Source organism: Xyrauchen texanus, chromosome 2, assembly GCF_025860055.1.
Source record: "Xyrauchen texanus isolate HMW12.3.18 chromosome 2, RBS_HiC_50CHRs, whole genome shotgun sequence".
Classification (NCBI taxonomy): domain Eukaryota; kingdom Metazoa; phylum Chordata; class Actinopteri; order Cypriniformes; family Catostomidae; genus Xyrauchen; species Xyrauchen texanus.
Window position 1 is genome coordinate 10,838,607 of NC_068277.1, and position 18,030 is coordinate 10,856,636.

General features: G+C 38.4%; 1 protein-coding gene across 1 annotated transcript in view; it reads right to left on the reverse strand.

Moving 5' to 3' along the window:
- The window catches only part of LOC127652640 (polyamine-modulated factor 1-binding protein 1), a 33,883-nt gene that overhangs the window by 8,223 nt on the left and 7,630 nt on the right, over nucleotides 1-18,030 (reverse strand). The window contains exons 6-15 of the mRNA XM_052138902.1: nucleotides 16,481-16,670; nucleotides 12,605-12,737; nucleotides 12,337-12,405; nucleotides 9,621-9,788; nucleotides 9,042-9,209; nucleotides 8,785-8,952; nucleotides 4,070-4,237; nucleotides 1,830-2,002; nucleotides 1,300-1,374; nucleotides 1,060-1,153 (exon numbers count right to left, since the gene is read on the reverse strand). Of these exons, the coding sequence (XP_051994862.1) occupies nucleotides 1,060-1,153; nucleotides 1,300-1,374; nucleotides 1,830-2,002; nucleotides 4,070-4,237; nucleotides 8,785-8,952; nucleotides 9,042-9,209; nucleotides 9,621-9,788; nucleotides 12,337-12,405; nucleotides 12,605-12,737; nucleotides 16,481-16,670 (1,406 nt within the window). The remainder of the gene's footprint in view (nucleotides 1-1,059; nucleotides 1,154-1,299; nucleotides 1,375-1,829; nucleotides 2,003-4,069; nucleotides 4,238-8,784; nucleotides 8,953-9,041; nucleotides 9,210-9,620; nucleotides 9,789-12,336; nucleotides 12,406-12,604; nucleotides 12,738-16,480; nucleotides 16,671-18,030) is intronic.

An 18,030-nucleotide genomic window follows, 5' to 3' on the forward strand; every position in this document is an offset into this window, starting at 1 on the left:
ATGCTTCACATTTTAGTTCTTGTGAATGTGTGGAGCCACTGTTGTGCTGACATAAAGACACCACATGCTCATACCTTTAAGAGCTCCTTGACTCATACACAGAAAACACAATCATGTGTTAGCAGAGCACTAATTCACTTTGCAGTGCAAGGAACATACAGACTACATATTTATTTAAATAAATAGCAGCCTTTTGTGGTTTAAAAAACACGTTAAATTACATCCAGACTGAGACGCTACCTTCATAGCAACACATAAACACTTCAAAATAAAAGCTCCATCAAAATAAATGCTGAATTTAAAGCGAGAAATGTACGACAGATATAGATCACTACTGTACATAGTTATGTATTATTCCTGGTAATACAATCACTAGTAATTGTAGTATATTCAAGTAACACATCTGTGATACTCTGCATGCTGTTATAGACACTTCATTTGAAAAAAAGAAAGAAAAAAGAATACAATATTATGTTGAAAATTAATTGTTATATTTTCATTGGAATTTCAGAAAAAATAACACAAAAAACAGGTATCGGACTCGGTATAAGTGAGTACCAAAAAGGAAGCATCGGTACTCGTACTTGTTAAAAAAATTATAATAATCCCTAGTATAAATCTAAACACAGCATTTTGCAATAAATGTAAAATATATTGTTTCTATACTAATAATTAACCCCTTAAAATCAATAGTTTTAATTTTATTTTGTTTTTAATTCAGTTACGTTATTTGTAATGATTAATGGGATTGTAGTTCACACCCTCATGAAAAACATATGGTACACAGTCAAATCAAAGTGTGTAATGTTGTAAATCACCTCGGAACTGGTTTGTTTGGTTCATGGCTTAGAACTTATTCATGAAGGATTTGATAAAACCCCTTTGGAAAAGCACTTCCGGATCCAAGATGTCTGAAAAGGTGGGCAGGCACTGTTGTGCTCTATTTTTGATTGTGATGTATGTATGTATATTTAGGGCTGTACTGCAGTATGTAAATACGCTGTGCTTGATTACGTTTAGAGGCGGTGTGCTGGAATATGTTTAAAGGCTGAGCTTTACCATTAGTCTTTCTGCTTCCATTCCCTCCATTTCCAGCTCAGCTTTCAGCTTCCTGATTTCCCCCTGTAGACTCTTTACATTCTCCTGAAGGTGACTGAGTGCAGACAGGACAAACATTACAGTTTAATCCCATTTCACATACACGCACATTCCCTGCTACTTGGACCTAACATCCATGTTTGTACACACTCCAAGCTGAGAGGAGCGGAAAAAGCTTTGGACAGGGTGAGCAGGGCTTACTCTCTGTCAGCTGTCAGGTGGATGATCGTCCTGCTCTGGTCTTTGATCTTGAGTGCCAGATTCTCATTAGTGTTCCTGGAGAGGAGCAGAGGCAGAGATAATGGGCTGCAGTGAGAAAGCTGCGAGCTACAGTCACAATGAACCACAATGCTGAATGATAATGATACGGCCATTATAACAGTGCCTCCGTCTGGATGCAAAAGTTCTTATACACCACAGACACTTTCTATACTCCTAATATTTATATACAGGTTCGAAAAGGGATGAGGCACTGTAACATTATGTACATTATTCCTGCTTATTGCATGACTATTTACCAAATAAACAAATAAATGGATGATAAAAATATATATATATATATATATATATATATATACCAGGCTACTGAATGATTATAATATTCACAAACTATGATATTTACATGGTCCTTCAATTATTTCCATTGGATAATCACAGTAAATGTAAAACAAAAAAAAAAACATGGTATTACCATGGTCATTTTTTAATAGTGCATTATGTTGTAGTCTTACTTTTGCTCCTTCACCCATTGGTTCACATTGGTCACGACTAGCTCACTTTCCCTGTGCAGGCGAGAGCTGTCACTCCGTGCGTCACCTAAGCACTGCCTCAAAACATCCACTTCACACACAGCTGCACTGTATTTCTGGTCTACAGCGTTCATCTGTGAGTACAGAGTCTCAACCTGCACAAAAAGATAAACAAATATACAACAGATTAATATAAATCAATGGTGTTTAACTGGTATTGCTTCAGAACCCAGATTTTACAATCAACATCAAGTGATGACCCAAAAAAGTACAAGCAGATAAAGGATAAAATAATAAAATATCCTTAAATTACCATTAAGGATTAACATTAACATTAACCGCATATGCCCAATAATATGCTAAATTATTAAAGAGATAGATCACCTAAAAATTTCAATTCTCTAATCATTTACTCAACCTGATGGCATTCCAGATGTGCATGACTCTCTTTCTTCTGCAGAACACATACAAGCTTTTATAGAAGAATATATCAGCTCTGTAGGTCCATATAATGCAAGTGAATTGTGACCAAAACTTTAAAGCTCCAAAAAGCACAAATGCGCAGCATAAAGGTAACCCATGCGACTCCAGTAGTTTAATCCATGTCTTCTTAAGTGATCTAATTAGTTTTGGGTGAGAACAGACCAAAGTGTAGCTTATTTTTTCACTGTACATCTTGCCATAGCAGTCTCTAGGAACGATCATGATATCAAGCTTGATTACACTTCCTAGTGCTTGTCACTTGCGCCAAGCACTAGATGATAATCAAGCTTTAAGTAATGATTGCCAAAGGAGACTGCTGATGTCAAGATTTATTGTGAAGGAGTTTTGGCCTGTTCTCACCCTAAACCAGTTGGAATCACCAAGACATGGATTAAACCACTGGAGTCATATGGACTATTTTTATGATGCCTTTATATGCTTTTTAGAGCTTCAAAAAATGGCTACCATTCACTTTCATTGTGTGGACCTACAAAGCTGAATATTGTAAAAATCTTTGTTTGTGTTCTGCAGAACAAAGAAAGTAAAACACATCTGGGATGGCATGAGGGTAAGTAAACAATGACATCATTTTCATTTCTAGGTGAGCTATTCCTTTAACATGACATAAGCTGAATAAGACAATTACCATTTTGTAAATGAATAACATCACTCATTGCCAAATATTGTATTATTATACTACAGGGCTGTTGAATGCTTGATTCTGATTGGTTGAGAACGTTCTAAGGTGTGCAATTATTTTCAGGGAAACGCACGGCTAAAGTAGTTCCAGGCAGGTCTTGACCGCATTACAGTTCCATATCACTTCGCGTAGTCAACTGTAATAACGGAAAATAGGATACAATTCATAACAAGAAGTGACAGCGACAAATCCACTTCAACTTCAAGAGGATTTGTCACCAGACACAGCAGCCCAATACGTCGTTGGATGATTTGAATTCTGTCAGCCCAATGCGCTTGATCTGCCATTTTCGATGTCTGACTTCGCAATCAATGGAAACGTGCAGTTTAATTTTAATAAATAAATTCGTTCGAATTAACGAATGAATTATAACGTATTAATTAATAAATAAATTAAATAATATGACGCACATGATTTTCTGTCTCATTATTGCAACCTCTGTCTCTCTAATAACTACACTAATAACTGCATTAGTCTGCTGTCAGTGGCTCAAACCTCCGTTACTAACTCTAAAATGACGCTTTGGAATTAGCAACGGAGGCATGGGATTAGATGCGTAAGAAATTAGTCCTACATACAAGAGCGTTTTAATGACAAAAACTTGACAAACGCCTAGAATCACATCATCTGAACAATGTTTCGAGGTGTGGTAACTGTAGTATAAGCGAATAATTGACTTCGGGCGTTGAATTATTAGAAAATAATGCACACCGGTGTAACGGCCACTCGCCACGCGTCGTGACCGCATTACCACCCCGGGTGTGAATTATTTTTCTAATAATTCAACGGCCCGTCGTCAATTATTCCTTACGTATTAGCCATATTAAATTAAAAAATTAATTAGCACAAAAATACAGTAGTTCATATTGCCTTTTTTGTTGCATTCTCTGTTTATTTAGCTAACTATACATAGTTATACAGTGAGATTAACCATTTTATTAATTGATTTAGCATTGTTCTTTCCTGCTGTCCACAGCCCTATTAGAACAGACCCAACAGCTCAACAGAGAACCATAAATGTTGGGATAATCTGACTAACCTGAGTTACTTTAGCCTGGTAGTTTTCTCTAAGAGAAGCCAACTCAATCTTCAGCAAGAGTACCTCCTCTTCTCTGGACTGCAGAGCTGCCATCTGCTGCTGTGCCCAATGCTGTGAGCGTGCTAGCTGTGTATGCAGCTCCGTCAGCAACACCTCAGATGCCCGAGCCTTAAGAAAGAGAGAAATGTTTACACAATTCTTTCAATGTTGAATTATTTGCTCCTATACAAGTTTAATGTGTAGAACAACTATAAAAGTGGCACTATCGAAACATCAACAACAAATTCTGGCTCTTCCAAAGTCGTGAGTTTGGGGCAGGACCCATTTTTCAACTCTGTATGGTTGTTGAGTCAGTCTCAATATAGTCTGTATGCTTTATAGTGGAGAATTTGTATAATAAGGTGAATATCATTATCACTATTGCTCATACTTTTTTAAAACCGCATACTGAGTCATACTGTACTGTACATACAGTGTCGCCAGTGGTGCCGGAATTACAATCTTCACCTTTAAAGATTTTGGATGTCTAAATGTAGTCTTTTCTGGTTTATAGCGATGTATCCGATGTATAGCTATCCAGGCAGAAGACATAAGGTTCATCTTAATCTTTACCTAGATTCAAATTTATATACTACATTAACTGATTACTATTCCACTCATATGATGTGGCAAATAAATATCAGCTCATGCAAATTTCAATTTTGCAGCATTTGAGAATTCATCTTAAATTAAAAGGCAGACTAGGTTGATTGCTAGTAGTGCTGTCAGTGTGCAAGAAAGGGGAGCATGTTGACCTTTACTCACAGCACACACACTGCAGAGGAGAGCCAATAAAAGACGAAAAGACAATTAAAATGCTGTGTGTGTGTGTGTTTGTGTGTAGTAAGCAGGTTATAAAGTAGTCCTTGGCACCCGTGCAGCTTTATATTCAACTCTAATCCCTGTAACACACACATACACAAGCTGAAATGAGATTCTACTCATCATTTTCTTGAATTTAATTGAATTTATATACGGAGGCTGGAGTATAGTTGCAAACACACTCTGAAAAATACATAGCATCTCAGCAAAAACCAACACACTCTATATGAATACACAACCTTATGCAACCTTAATTATGTGCCCGGCAGACAAACACCCACACATACACACTAAAATGATAGCCGCCTTTATATTCGTGGCTGTCTCCCCCCTCTTTCCTGCATGTTGTGTTCCACGCGACTGGTGAGAATCATTACTGGCCTTCCTCTGATACCGCTGCAGCACCAACAGCAATTATTTTTAAAAGCCAGAGCTGAAATCAGACAACCAATGCACAACACACTCGCATAATCATTATTTCTGCAGTCTAACCAGTGGTAGACTATGTGAGTGTGTGTATACTTTAGGGCCTGGTCAGTGGAGACACTTTATTTTTACTTGTACTGTTTATCTGTATAGTTTTCTGACCACAAAATGACAAGGATGGTTATCCAAAACCAATTAGGGGTGGCCAGACATCCCATGCAACACTGACAGCACTTAAAGAATAAGAGTTAGCAGTTTAAATGACTAAACTGGCCCGACTTCCAACTTACACTCTCTGCTAGAGCAGCAGAATGAGCTCACACACGTTTTAGTTTGCTCATGGACAGTGTCATGGGTTTGCTGAAATATTCCTATTAGGACTGCCTATATATGTTTAAAGGGCATGTTCCTGAATATCATCATTGGTCCTGGAACAATATTGTTTTAACCAATCAGAATAAAGAGTTAGGGATAGGGTAGGTTTGGGGCTAGGAAACATTGCTAACACCAACACTATATATTCAAATGTATAACTATACACTGATGAAACATTATAATATATATTCAAATATGCTGTTGGTCCTCCGCATGCTGCCAAAACAGCGGTGACCCGATGGAGGCATGGACTCTGCAAGACCCCTGAAGATGTCCTGTGGTTTCTGGCATCAAGATTTTAACAGCAGATCCTTCAAGTCCTCTAAGTTGCGAGGTGGAGCCACCGTGGATCGGACTTGTTGGTCCAGCACATCCCACAGATCCTCAATCGGATTGAGATCAGGGGAATTTGGAGGCCAGGGCAACACCTTGAACTCGTCATTATGTTCCCCAAACCATTCCATTCCATATGTTCCCCATTTCTCCCACACTCAACATTTTGACTATGAGAACTGATTGTTCGCTTACCATCTAATCTACTCAGACCTTGACATGTGGCCTTGTTAGGAGATGATCAACATAATTCGCTTCACTTGTGAGTGGTCATGATGTTTTGGCTTATCAGTGTATATTCAGGATTAATAACAACAGGCTATACTTTTGTGAGTGCGCAAAGCGCAATGCTATGTGCTACGACCATGCGTTACACGCTATGACAGTGAGCTACATCTTATCTAATATCATGAGAGCGCTAATTCTAAGCACATTTTTCATGCCAGCGCAAAGCACAAGTGGTCGTGTTTGCGCTATCTGAGGGTGTATGCTCGCAAACTGTAGGTTTATTGTATGTTAATGAATTGGCAGAAAGAGAAATGTACTATTTTCCTGAGAAATATGTCAGTGAGCTCAGACGTTTCTAAAGAAAGTATATTTATCTGTACCATGGTACCGCCACTACACTACACTAATTTGTTGTTTTTTGAAAGGGTGGTAAGTTTATCACACATTACACGGCTATATTGAATACTTGGTCCTGATCGGTCAATAACAGAAATCTACTACCAAATATTTGTATACTGTATAGCTGACTATTGTCACAGGCAACTGATTTCCTACATACTGTAGCTGTGCTAGTTTCATATCCCTCGTATCACTCCATGGTCTCTTCTCATGTAATATAATAATTTCAACTCAAATACATTTTTATCAACCATTTATTTGTTTATTTGGTAAATAGTCATGCAATAAGCAGGAATAATGTACATAATGTTACAGTGCCTTGTCCATTTTCAAACCTGTATATAAATATTAGGAGTATAGAAAGTGTCTGTGGTGTATAAGAACTTTTGCATCCAGACGGAGGCACTGTTATAATGGCCGTATCATTATCATTCAGCATTGTGGTTCATTGTGACTGTAGCTCGCTGCTTTCTCACTGCTAATGCTTACCATGTTTTGTATTTCAATAGATGAAAATCTATTAAATCTATATTAATAATACTTACATCCTCTATAATTTAACGGAGAATAAATCCAAATCCTGACAAGAACCACATTTTCCATGCCTATAAAAGGAGCGTGTCACTGTCATAGAAATATGCCTGACATTATTCATGCACAAAAGAACATGAGTCTATATTTCTATTCTTCTAATTCTATGCATACAGTCCATTTACTCTACCAACTTCTCTTATGAATGTGCTGTCTTTGTTTATATCACTGGTGCTTGACAGAGAATGGACTATGTATTATGACAAATACGGTGCCAGAATGAACCACAGAATTAAATTGCACTTGAACCAGCCCATTAGCGCTTTGCGCATGCAATTTCGTCAAACTCACTTATGCCTAGAGTTAGCGCATGCTTGCACGAAAATACATACACTCACCTAAAGGATTATTAGGAACACCTGTTCAATTTCTCATTAATGCAATTATCTAATCAACCAATCACATGGCAGTTGCTTCAATGCATTTAGGGGTGTGGTCCTGGTCAAGACAATCTCCTGAACTCCAAACTGAATGTCAGAATGGGAAAGAAAGGTGATTTAAGCAATTTTGAGCGTGGCATGGTTGTTGGTGCCAGACGGGCCGGTCTGAGAATTTCACAATCTGCTCAGTTACTGGGATTTTCACACACAACCATTTCTAGGGTTTACAAAGAATGGTGTGAAAAGGGAAAAACATCCAGTATGCGACAGTCCTGTGGGCGAAAATGCCTTGTTGATGCTAGAGGTCAGAGGAGAATGGGCCGACTGATTCAAGCTGATAGAAGAGCAACTTTGCCTGAAATAACCACTCGTTACAACGAGGTATGCAGCAAAGCATTTGTGAAGCCACAACATGCACAACCTTGAGGCGGATGGGCTACAACAGCAGAAGACCCCACCGGGTACCACTCATCTCCACTACAAATAGGAATAAGAGGCTACAATTTGCAAGAGCTGACCAAAATTGGACAGTTGAAGACTGGAAAAATGTTGCCTGGTCTGATTAGTCTCGATTTCTGTTGAGACATTCAGATGGTAGAGTCAGAATTTGGCGTAAACAGAATGAGAACATGTACCCATCCTCTGATGGCTACTTCCAGCAGGATAATGCACCATGTCACAAAGCTCGAATCATTTCAAATTGGTTTCTTGAACATGACAATGAGTTCACTGTATTAAAATGGCCACCACAGTCACCAGATCTCAACCCAATAGAGCATCTTTGGGATGTGGTGGAACGGGAGCTTCGTGCCCTGGATGTGCATCCCACAAATCTCCATCAACTGCAAGATGCTATCCTATCAATATGGGCCAACATTTCTAAAGAATGCTTTCAGCACCTTGTTGAATCAATGCCACGTAGAATTAAGGCAGTTCTGAAGGCGAAAGGGGGTCAAACACAGTATTAGTATGGTGTTCCTAATAATCCTTTAGGTGAGTGTATATATATATATATATGTTTATGGAGCACATATGCATTTCAAACACATGACCTTGGTGTTACTTGCACCCTGCTCTATCAGTTGAGCAACAGGAAGCTGTGTATTGAGATATCAGTCTTACCTCTTCTTGAGAGCACCTGCTCTCACAATGCACTCTCTGTAGATCTACATTCATCTGTTTGGCTCTCTCCTCTTGAGAAGCTCTCTCCTCTGCCAGTTGGATCAGGCACTGCTGCAGACGGGCCTGCTCACTCCTCTGGGCTGCCACCTCTCGACTGTGCTCGGTCAGCTAGAACACACAGAATGGATAAACCAGTGCTATTTGACTCAAGTGTGTGATGGACTAAACATATGTTTCTGTTATCTGTTGCTGCTTACCAGCTCCATACACTCTTTATGAGAGGCCTGTGTTGTGCTGAGCTCCAGTCTCAGCTCTCTCACTCTCTGCTCTGCCTTGCCTGCCTCTCGTACAGACTGTCGCCCCCTCTCCCTCTCCTCCTCCAGATCCAGCCTCAGTCTAGACACTGTGGCCTGCAGAGTGCTCACCTAAGGACAAAGGGAGGGACAAATGCACAGTTTAAGCATGAATACACCATAAGCCTAATTAAAAACTACATACTGCTAGTACCATCAAACTGATGCAAAAATCATTCCAATATAGTTGTGTTGGTGTTGTAATATGTCCAACAATGTCCTTATTATGCTGTGTAAACTGTCTATATACCCAGCTTTCACATAGAGGTCTACCAGCTCTGTCCAGGTTTACAGGGATGATCTATCAGGCCAACCTTGGATCAACAAGCTCGTAGTCCAGCAAATGTATCACCTTACTCAGCTTGAACCAGGTAATGATCAGCATGGACCAGTTTGAAACCATGTAAAATAATAATATACCACTTTAAGCTGACTTTAGCTGGATTTGGGCTTGGAAATCACTATGTGCTGTTCTCATATAACCTCTTGGTTGTGTTTTTGGACTTGTGCATCTCTGGTCTCTAGGTCTTTCCTGCACAGTTGCAGCTGGGTCTGGCTCTCTGCGTCTTCCTCCCGCAGCCTGTTGGTAGCGTACTGCAGCTCATAAATGTGTTCCTGAAGTGTGCTCATAAGTCTCTCCTGTTCATTCAGCTACACAAACACACACACACATGCAAAAACACAAGTATAATGCCAGATAGATAGCTGACAACTACATTCTTTAAATGACTCATATAATATTTTTATTTTTTATAATGTCATTTTATAATGCAAGTTATTTTGTGCATGACCACTATGGCATGTGAAATGAGTAGCAACACTTTTTGATCCAACTGATTTACGTTGCCCCATACTACAATAATCCTGCATTGTGACAGGTTCACAGAACAACATGTGCTGAAATGTGCCAAAAAATAATAATAAAAAAATAATCATAAATCTTGATGAAAGTAAACTTAAGCCACACACAAATACAGTAAGCCACTTTCTATAGCTGTCAATCGATTACAATTTTAAATCAAATTAATTACATGGTGTGCCGATTAATGAATCAAATTATTTGCAATTAATTGCATATATAAATATTTGTGGAGAAAGCCCCTCAAATAACCATAATTGAAAATATAATTATGTAATTATAAATATTATTATATAAATAATAATTACATTATAAAATTAAATAATTATAAAAAGTTGTATTTAAATAATTACAAATCATATGTACAGTATATATATATATAATATTCAGATAATTAAAATGCATGACATTATTGTGGCAGAGGAGTTCAGCATTGATAAAACAATACAAAAAGAGTCTTTAGAATACAATTACTTGCTTATTTGCATATTATTGAACATAAGCCAGTCAATGGCCTATAATATAAAATATAATATAAAATAAAACTGAACCAAAAAGACAAACACACACAGGTGTTGGACAGCTGTCCGTAAATCTCTCTCTCTCTGTCTCACTGCCGTCTTCGTTCGGCCTTTATCCCTTTCGAGGGCTAATTAGGCTGATTATGGGCCGGGTGTGCGGAATCACGACACGGCCCCGCCCTTCGCACTGCCACAGGGTTTTTGAACTTATGAGAAAAATAAGGTCTGTGTTACACATTACTTGACGATACGTGGATGGTTTATTCTACAACATAAATGACACACAGTCATACCTCAAACATTAATTTTGAAGCCTCTCTTGATTTAAACAGCAATGGTGCATAGAGGTCGTTAAGGGCATAGAGGGAAAATGGAAGGTGATGCTCCATCATGCAACCAAATGTTGATAAATATTTGACTTTTTACTGTAACCCACTATGACATAGGAATTGTACCCTACCCTACCTCCTCATTACTTCACAGTGTAGGTTGGCAAAGTTTCTGAATACCGAAAAGGCATTGCAGATGTGTGAATGTGGACCGTCTTGTGTTATTGTATTTCATTAAATAAAAGTTTATTAATTAAAAAATAATAATAATTTGACTGGGAAGGAAGTTTCGAGGTCTGAAAGTTACAGTATGTTTACACAGTACATCAGACATGCAAAAGATCAAGGAAAATTTAATTCCTCATAATATGACTCCCTCACACTGCAAAATATCACAGATAAACTGAAGGGACCAGTGAGCTGACATATTCACTAAAAGGCTGGCTAAATTGGGGATATACTCTTGCATGACAGATATTAAACTGGGATTAGGGAGATTAATTTTAATCTGTTACTGAGAGATAGACTTCTGCATCAGATCCATGAAAGTTTCCAAAGACAGAAGACAATTTCCAACCAAATGAACAAACAGTAAATAGCTTTAAATTAACATCTCTCCAGCATAAAAATGGGCAATAAAATCATATTATCTCCCTATTTGTACACTTTTGCATCAGTTAAATTTAAACCACAAAATCTCATTATTACTTTGTTGACACAAATACTGTAGGATGCAAAAGTCTGAAACCACATTGAAAATCTAATTTAAAGGAATAGGTCACCCAAAAATACAAATTCTCTCATAATTTACTCACTCTCATGCCATTCCAGATGTGTATGAGGTCTAAAAAATGCAAGTGAATGGTGACCAAAACTTTGAAGCTCCAAAAAGCACATAAAGGCAGCATAAAATTAATCCATTGGACTCCATTAACTCTATTTTCACTATTTTCACATTGGCGATCATGATTTTAAGCTTGATTACACTTCCGAGTGCCATCTAGCACTCTACGCATCCGTCAAGCACTAGTAATTGAGCTTACAATCATGATCGTGCCTAGAGACTGCAATGGCAAGATGTAGAGTGAAAAAGGAGTTACAATTTGATCTGTTCTTATCCAAAATCGATTAGATCCCTTCAGAAGACATGGATTAAACCACTTGAGTTGTTTGGAGCCTTTATGATCTTTTTGGGGCTTCTAAAGTCACCTTTCACTTGCATTGTATGAACCTATAGAGCTGATATATTCTTCTAAAAATCTTCATCTGTGTTCTGAAGAATAAAGTAAGTCATACACATCTAGGGTATTTTTATTTTTGGGTGAACTATTCCTTTAAACCTAGAAATAAACAATGTTTTAGGATTTTGAAGAATAAAGAATGACATCATGATAGTACCTGCTTTCGTACTGACTACATATTTATTCTAAGCTGATCTCTCAGTCTTTAGGCTGGTATCACTGTGGAGAGATATTGGTTCTCTGTCTAACTGCTTTCGTTGCCTGGCCTGTTCCTGTGCCAGCTCTGCCTGCAGTGCCTGCCTGACTGGCATCTTTCCACTGAACCACATACACACAAGAAATACATCATGCAAGCATGCAGCCTCACACACAGTTCCTCAGGCACCCACACACTAATCAATACAGATCAATACAGTGGATCATGCAACTTACAGGATGCTTTGTGGAGAGCTTTTGTTTAATAATACAGTCGTTTAAAGCCTTAAAACAGTGCAGGATGAGTGTGAAAGCTTCTCACCTTAGTCTGCAGTTCTGAGAGAGTCTCTCTGCTGCTGGTCAGCTCATCCTGGATCTGCTGTTTCTCCTGCTGAGCGTTGAGCAGTTCCTGTCTGTTGCTGATGGCCTCTGCCTTCACACGCTCCACAGGCCTTCTGTAGAAGAACACAACAGCATTTATTTTTCCATCCTCATCCTTAAAGTCAAGACTAACAACTTACATTTAAGTAAGATTTCACATGAGGTTTGTGAGACCAATGGAGAATGAAATGACCACACCACACAGTGTACAAAACCCTCCCTTTGTTGTGTTTAGCATACAGGTCTTCAGCATGGGATGCCAGTGTGCTGGTCCACTTGAGTCACTATCAATATGGAATTCATGCTGGATAAGATTAGTTTTGCGTAGCCAGACATTTAACTGCATAAAAATAAATTCTGTGCAAAGTCTGGTTCACTTTGCAGCTTAGGCTATGCACACATAATCTGTTTTGGTTTAAAAACGCTTTGTTTAAAACGTAGTGGAATTCATGCGTTTTAAAACTAAAACATCTAAGTGTGGAAGAGGCCTTAATCTGGCCAAGAATCACCTACCTAAATAGGAAGAGGGTGTCCATTACTTCTGAATTGTAATCGGGTACTGATTACAAATTACATAACAAAAATTGTAGTCAGTAATGTAATCTCTTGTGTTATATTTTTAAGGTAATTTAATCTGATTGCTTTTGAATGACTTCTCCAATAGATGGTTCCAATGTGACAAGTTGCTTAAATACATTAAAACGCTTCCTTAATGGATGAAAATATAAGAATTTCGATGATTTTTTTTGTGTATGTTGCTTACTCGCTACTTGCCTTTTTCTGTGTGAATTAAGAAAGGCACTTAAAATGTTCTTACTACAGCTACTTGGCGTTACATACGCCATCCATGTGTTGTAATAAATGTGCTTTTGTTTTTGTGATAACCTTTGAGACTGTAAATAGTCTGATATGTGTACATATTTAAAGCAGAGTGCAAAAGCAATTAGGGGACTAACTTTACAGGACTTATGCTATTGGTTTGGCATTTATCTGTGGATTAACGCTCCATCTTCAGTGTAATTATAGCCACCTGGTTGATGGCTCAAAGTATCAGGTCTGTGTATGCAATTCCACAACCCTCCTCCCCCTTACAAAAAAAACCACTTGAAGACTTACCAAATGTATATCAGCTGTAGGCTGTTTTAGAATGAAAAATGTCAAATATTCTTGAGTTATAGGGATTAATAAATTATGAACAATTTACCGCTGTTGCCAGATTAATGTGTAATGACGTAATCCATTAAAAAGTCAGTATAATCTCATTATGAGTATTTTATAATGTAATTTAATCTTGATTTTGTAATCTGATTAAATAATCGAGATTACATGTAACCTGTTACTTCCCAGCACTGCTGACATGTAAAGTGTCCAGCCATATTTAATTTTGTTTTAATATGCCATTTATGAGTGAGTAAATCTGAAATAGTTGACACCACATAATATAAGACTGGCATTTAAATACTCAAATTAAGTGCAAGTAAAATAAGTGCACTGTAGGTCCGTGATTGACTAGGCAAAAATCACCAAAACATTAGAGAAAATGTGTTATAATGTTTTCAAACATATTTAAAAAAAAACATGGAATATATAGTTCTGCTTGTGGATATCTTATTTACTTACTACTGATTACCTCAAACAAAGCTTTGAATATTTTTCAATGATTGTATGTCACTACCCTGGCAAACGTAACCTGTCAAAAGTGCTTTTTTTTTTAACCTGGTAATTTATAAATGGGAGTTCATTGCCAGGAGGACTGACAAAGAACCGTGCACCCTGACTACTGGAAGTTGCGTATCTGGCAGTCAATTAGATTGGAACTGCAGGCTTTAAGTAGTCCATTGGTGTGCCATCTGAAAATGAGACTACAATAAGCTAATCTTTTTACAAGGGTATGGAGCAAGAAAGTTTTATTTAACAAAGAAAGAGCATAAGCGATTTGACTCTATGTGAGTGCACAAGAGGCCACCTTGGGACACTGCAGTCTAAGACAAAGCATTTTCCTGATCATCTCTCGCCAGCTCGGGTAGCCAGTCAAACACACCAAAATCTTAATTGAGGCATGATAACATACAGGAACGGTAGGCATGAGAGAGGTTAGATTTAATTAGAGAAGGCAAGCATGAATATTTAATGAGCGGGACCTAAACTAATTATGAGAGCAGAACGACGCAGCCACCGATGAGCTCATGCACATTTTGAGCATCAGTGTTGGAATCCAACTTACGTACGCCCATGCTTTACAACTACAAATCAAACCCACCACAGCGCCTCAAATCATTTGAGACATGGACATGCTTGGCCCATCACAAAGGCCAGAAACAAGACAAATGAAGTAGAAGTGAGATGTGTTGTCCAATCCAAACCTCTTAAACCTTCCCAAACAAGTGAACGACAAGCCGAGATTTGTAGAGAGGGTGTCTGGGCAGCGAAGCGGGCGGCTGACTAGGTGCCGTGTCATTTTTTTCAGGTGCTGAAGAGCGAGAGAAGATCTTATGAAAGCTTTGCATGGCTCTCTGTGCACTTTCTCTTCCATTGGTGAGGCAGTCACGGTAACAGCTAATCGATTGCTCACGAAATCCCCCAGCACTCCTTCGCTGGGAATGATCAATATCCTTAGCAATTAGAATCCTCTATCTGCATGGCTGCAGGGACCTCAGGGTGGCTCTGTGGCCCACAAACACACAATTTAGTCCTCAACTCACCACTTAATTACTAAATCCTTCGTAATGCGTATTGGCAGATGGGAAGTTGAGCTACGCACCGGCGAATGGTTGACTGAACAAGAGACCTTTGGCAAGGTTCTAGTAAAGATGCTGTCTTTCAGCCATTTAAACATCTGATTTCACAAATAGATCCAGACCCATGCTGATTTCTCCACTGAGCGGTCAACGTTCTCAGTAGGAGATAGATGCAGAACACCAAGGGTCGTGAAGGCAAAAACACTCACTGAATTGGCAATTTAAAAAACTAAGATTAAAGGATGCACTTTGATGCATCATTTTTGCTTTATATGCTACAGTATATATTTTAAATGACGTTAAACATATTGTCGCACAAGCCTGTGGCCTCATAAACCAGCTAATAGAGTTATGTTTTCTAAATAGCTATTCTTCATCAACAGTATAAATTGCAAATTGGTAGACGACATTAAATACTTTTGGAGTACATTTAGCAATTCTGTTTTAATTATTATGCTATGCACACTTTTAGTCACACCAAAGGACTTTAAGTGAACTCATTAAGAAAGAAAGGTTATTAAAAATGGGGATAAATGTGAAAAAGCGACCAGTTCCAACATCTAAAAGAGACACTTTCCCTTATACATTCATACAAATCTGAACCTAAATCTTGATGAAATATAGGTTATGTATCAACTAACTCATATAAACCTAATTGTACAGTTCGTGTTTATTATGCACTTAATTATGACCAATACCAGTTTGCTTCCACCACAATTTTTTGAACCCATAAATTCATGGGTGTTACGCCAAACATAATTACATACTCAAGTCTTTAGAGACATGGCACATATACGTATCAATCACAAAGATTTCCTCTGGTAATTATGACATTGTTGTGGCAATCAAAGTGACTTGAAGGCAGCATAAAGCTGAGAAATATGGATTAATTGGCTCATATTTTAACTTGCAGCCTGACTATGAGTGTGAGAACTGTCGGCCAGATTATCACCCTGAGAGAGTGAGTCTTGATTGGACAGCTCTTTAAAAGCTCTCTTCTGCACTATGTTGTCCTTCTAAAAACAGGGATTGTCTCCGAGCACACTGAAAAATCGAAATAGAGGGTGTTTTGAGTTTACCGTGAGTCCTGGAGCTCCCGTTCGGTGTTCTCCAGTTTGTCTGTTAGTCTCTTGAGCTCTGCCTGAAGTCTCCTCTGAGCTTTCTCTGACCGCACCACCTCTGCCACACGCTCAGAGAGCTGCTCCTGAGCAAGACGCTGACCTCCCTCCAACAACTGCGCCTTCTCCTGCTGCCGGGCCAGCTCTTGGCCTGAGACACATACACACAAGGAGTATCAACAAATATACAATGATACCTTTGAGGATTTTACTTCTAGGGAGTTTTGGTAAACTTGCTGTCAGAGTGCAATGTGAAAAACACAATGGTAATACTATATTTAACTTGATGCTAAGAGGGGTTCTTGCTAGGGTGTTGCTATGCAGTTGCCAATGTGTTAGGTGGTTACTTACTGTTTGAAGTCAAAACAACCCACCCGCAAATCTATTAAGTAAGTCTATTTAATTTTACAATCCACCAGGTTTGTAAATCTGATCACTTAGAAAACTAATAGCATATCTCTCCTCAGCAAGTTGTAAGATTTCAGGGATTATTAATGTCTGTGGCACAAACTATACACCACATTTTTTACTTTGTTCAAATCCCTAACCCCAAGTTAGTATATAAACTATGATGCTTGCCAAGCAAACACATCACACACTGCGGCTATGCAACACTGTGTTACACTCTGACCAACTTGGTAAGGGTTTTGATATTGCTTGGCCAAGGCTGAAACATTTGTGACTTTATGACCATAATTAAGCCACAAAAATGCAAACCCTCATTACACACTTAATCAAAATTCATTATTTGACTGCTTTATACTGTTATACTCCATACAGTTGAAAAGCTGTGTCTGTGTATTCCAAATAACACACTAATATCCCCTCAGGTTATATCATGGCCTACCTCGCCCCTGTTCATCTGGAATGGTGGTATTGTTTCTAATGAGCATCAGTCCCACAGTGGCCTGCATAAAGATGTGTGTATGTGTGTGTGTGTGTGTGTGTGTGTCTTATGGCTTGAGGCTCTGAATTGATGCACTGTAGCAGAACCAAAACAGGTACACACACAATCTACCATTCGTAGACAATACATACTAAAAGGTTACATGTAAATGTAAAAGGCAAAATAGCAATCTGATGTACACTCTTGAACATTTTAACCTCATACGACCCCACGTACACATGCGTGGACATTGCATTTTGGCTTCGATATATGCAATACATCCTTTAATTTCATTTAAACCAACTGATCTCAGTTCAGGAGACTCTGGGCTGTGAGTAACGGGTAAACTTTCGACAGACGGAGTCATGTGACAAAACAAGATGGTGGCGATCACAGTGGAGTTTGTCTTTGGGAGAAACGGCAGCAAAACCACATCAGGTAAGAAACCTAATTAAGTTTTTACATTGAAACCCATTTGCGACAAATGATTAGAGTCTCTAGTTTCATCTGAAATGTCATTTTTACAATTTGAGCGATTTATCACGAAGCGCCACACTGCTAAACACAATGTACACAATACTGTACAATAGCACAAGGTTTTCATACGAAATCGTATATTTACAAG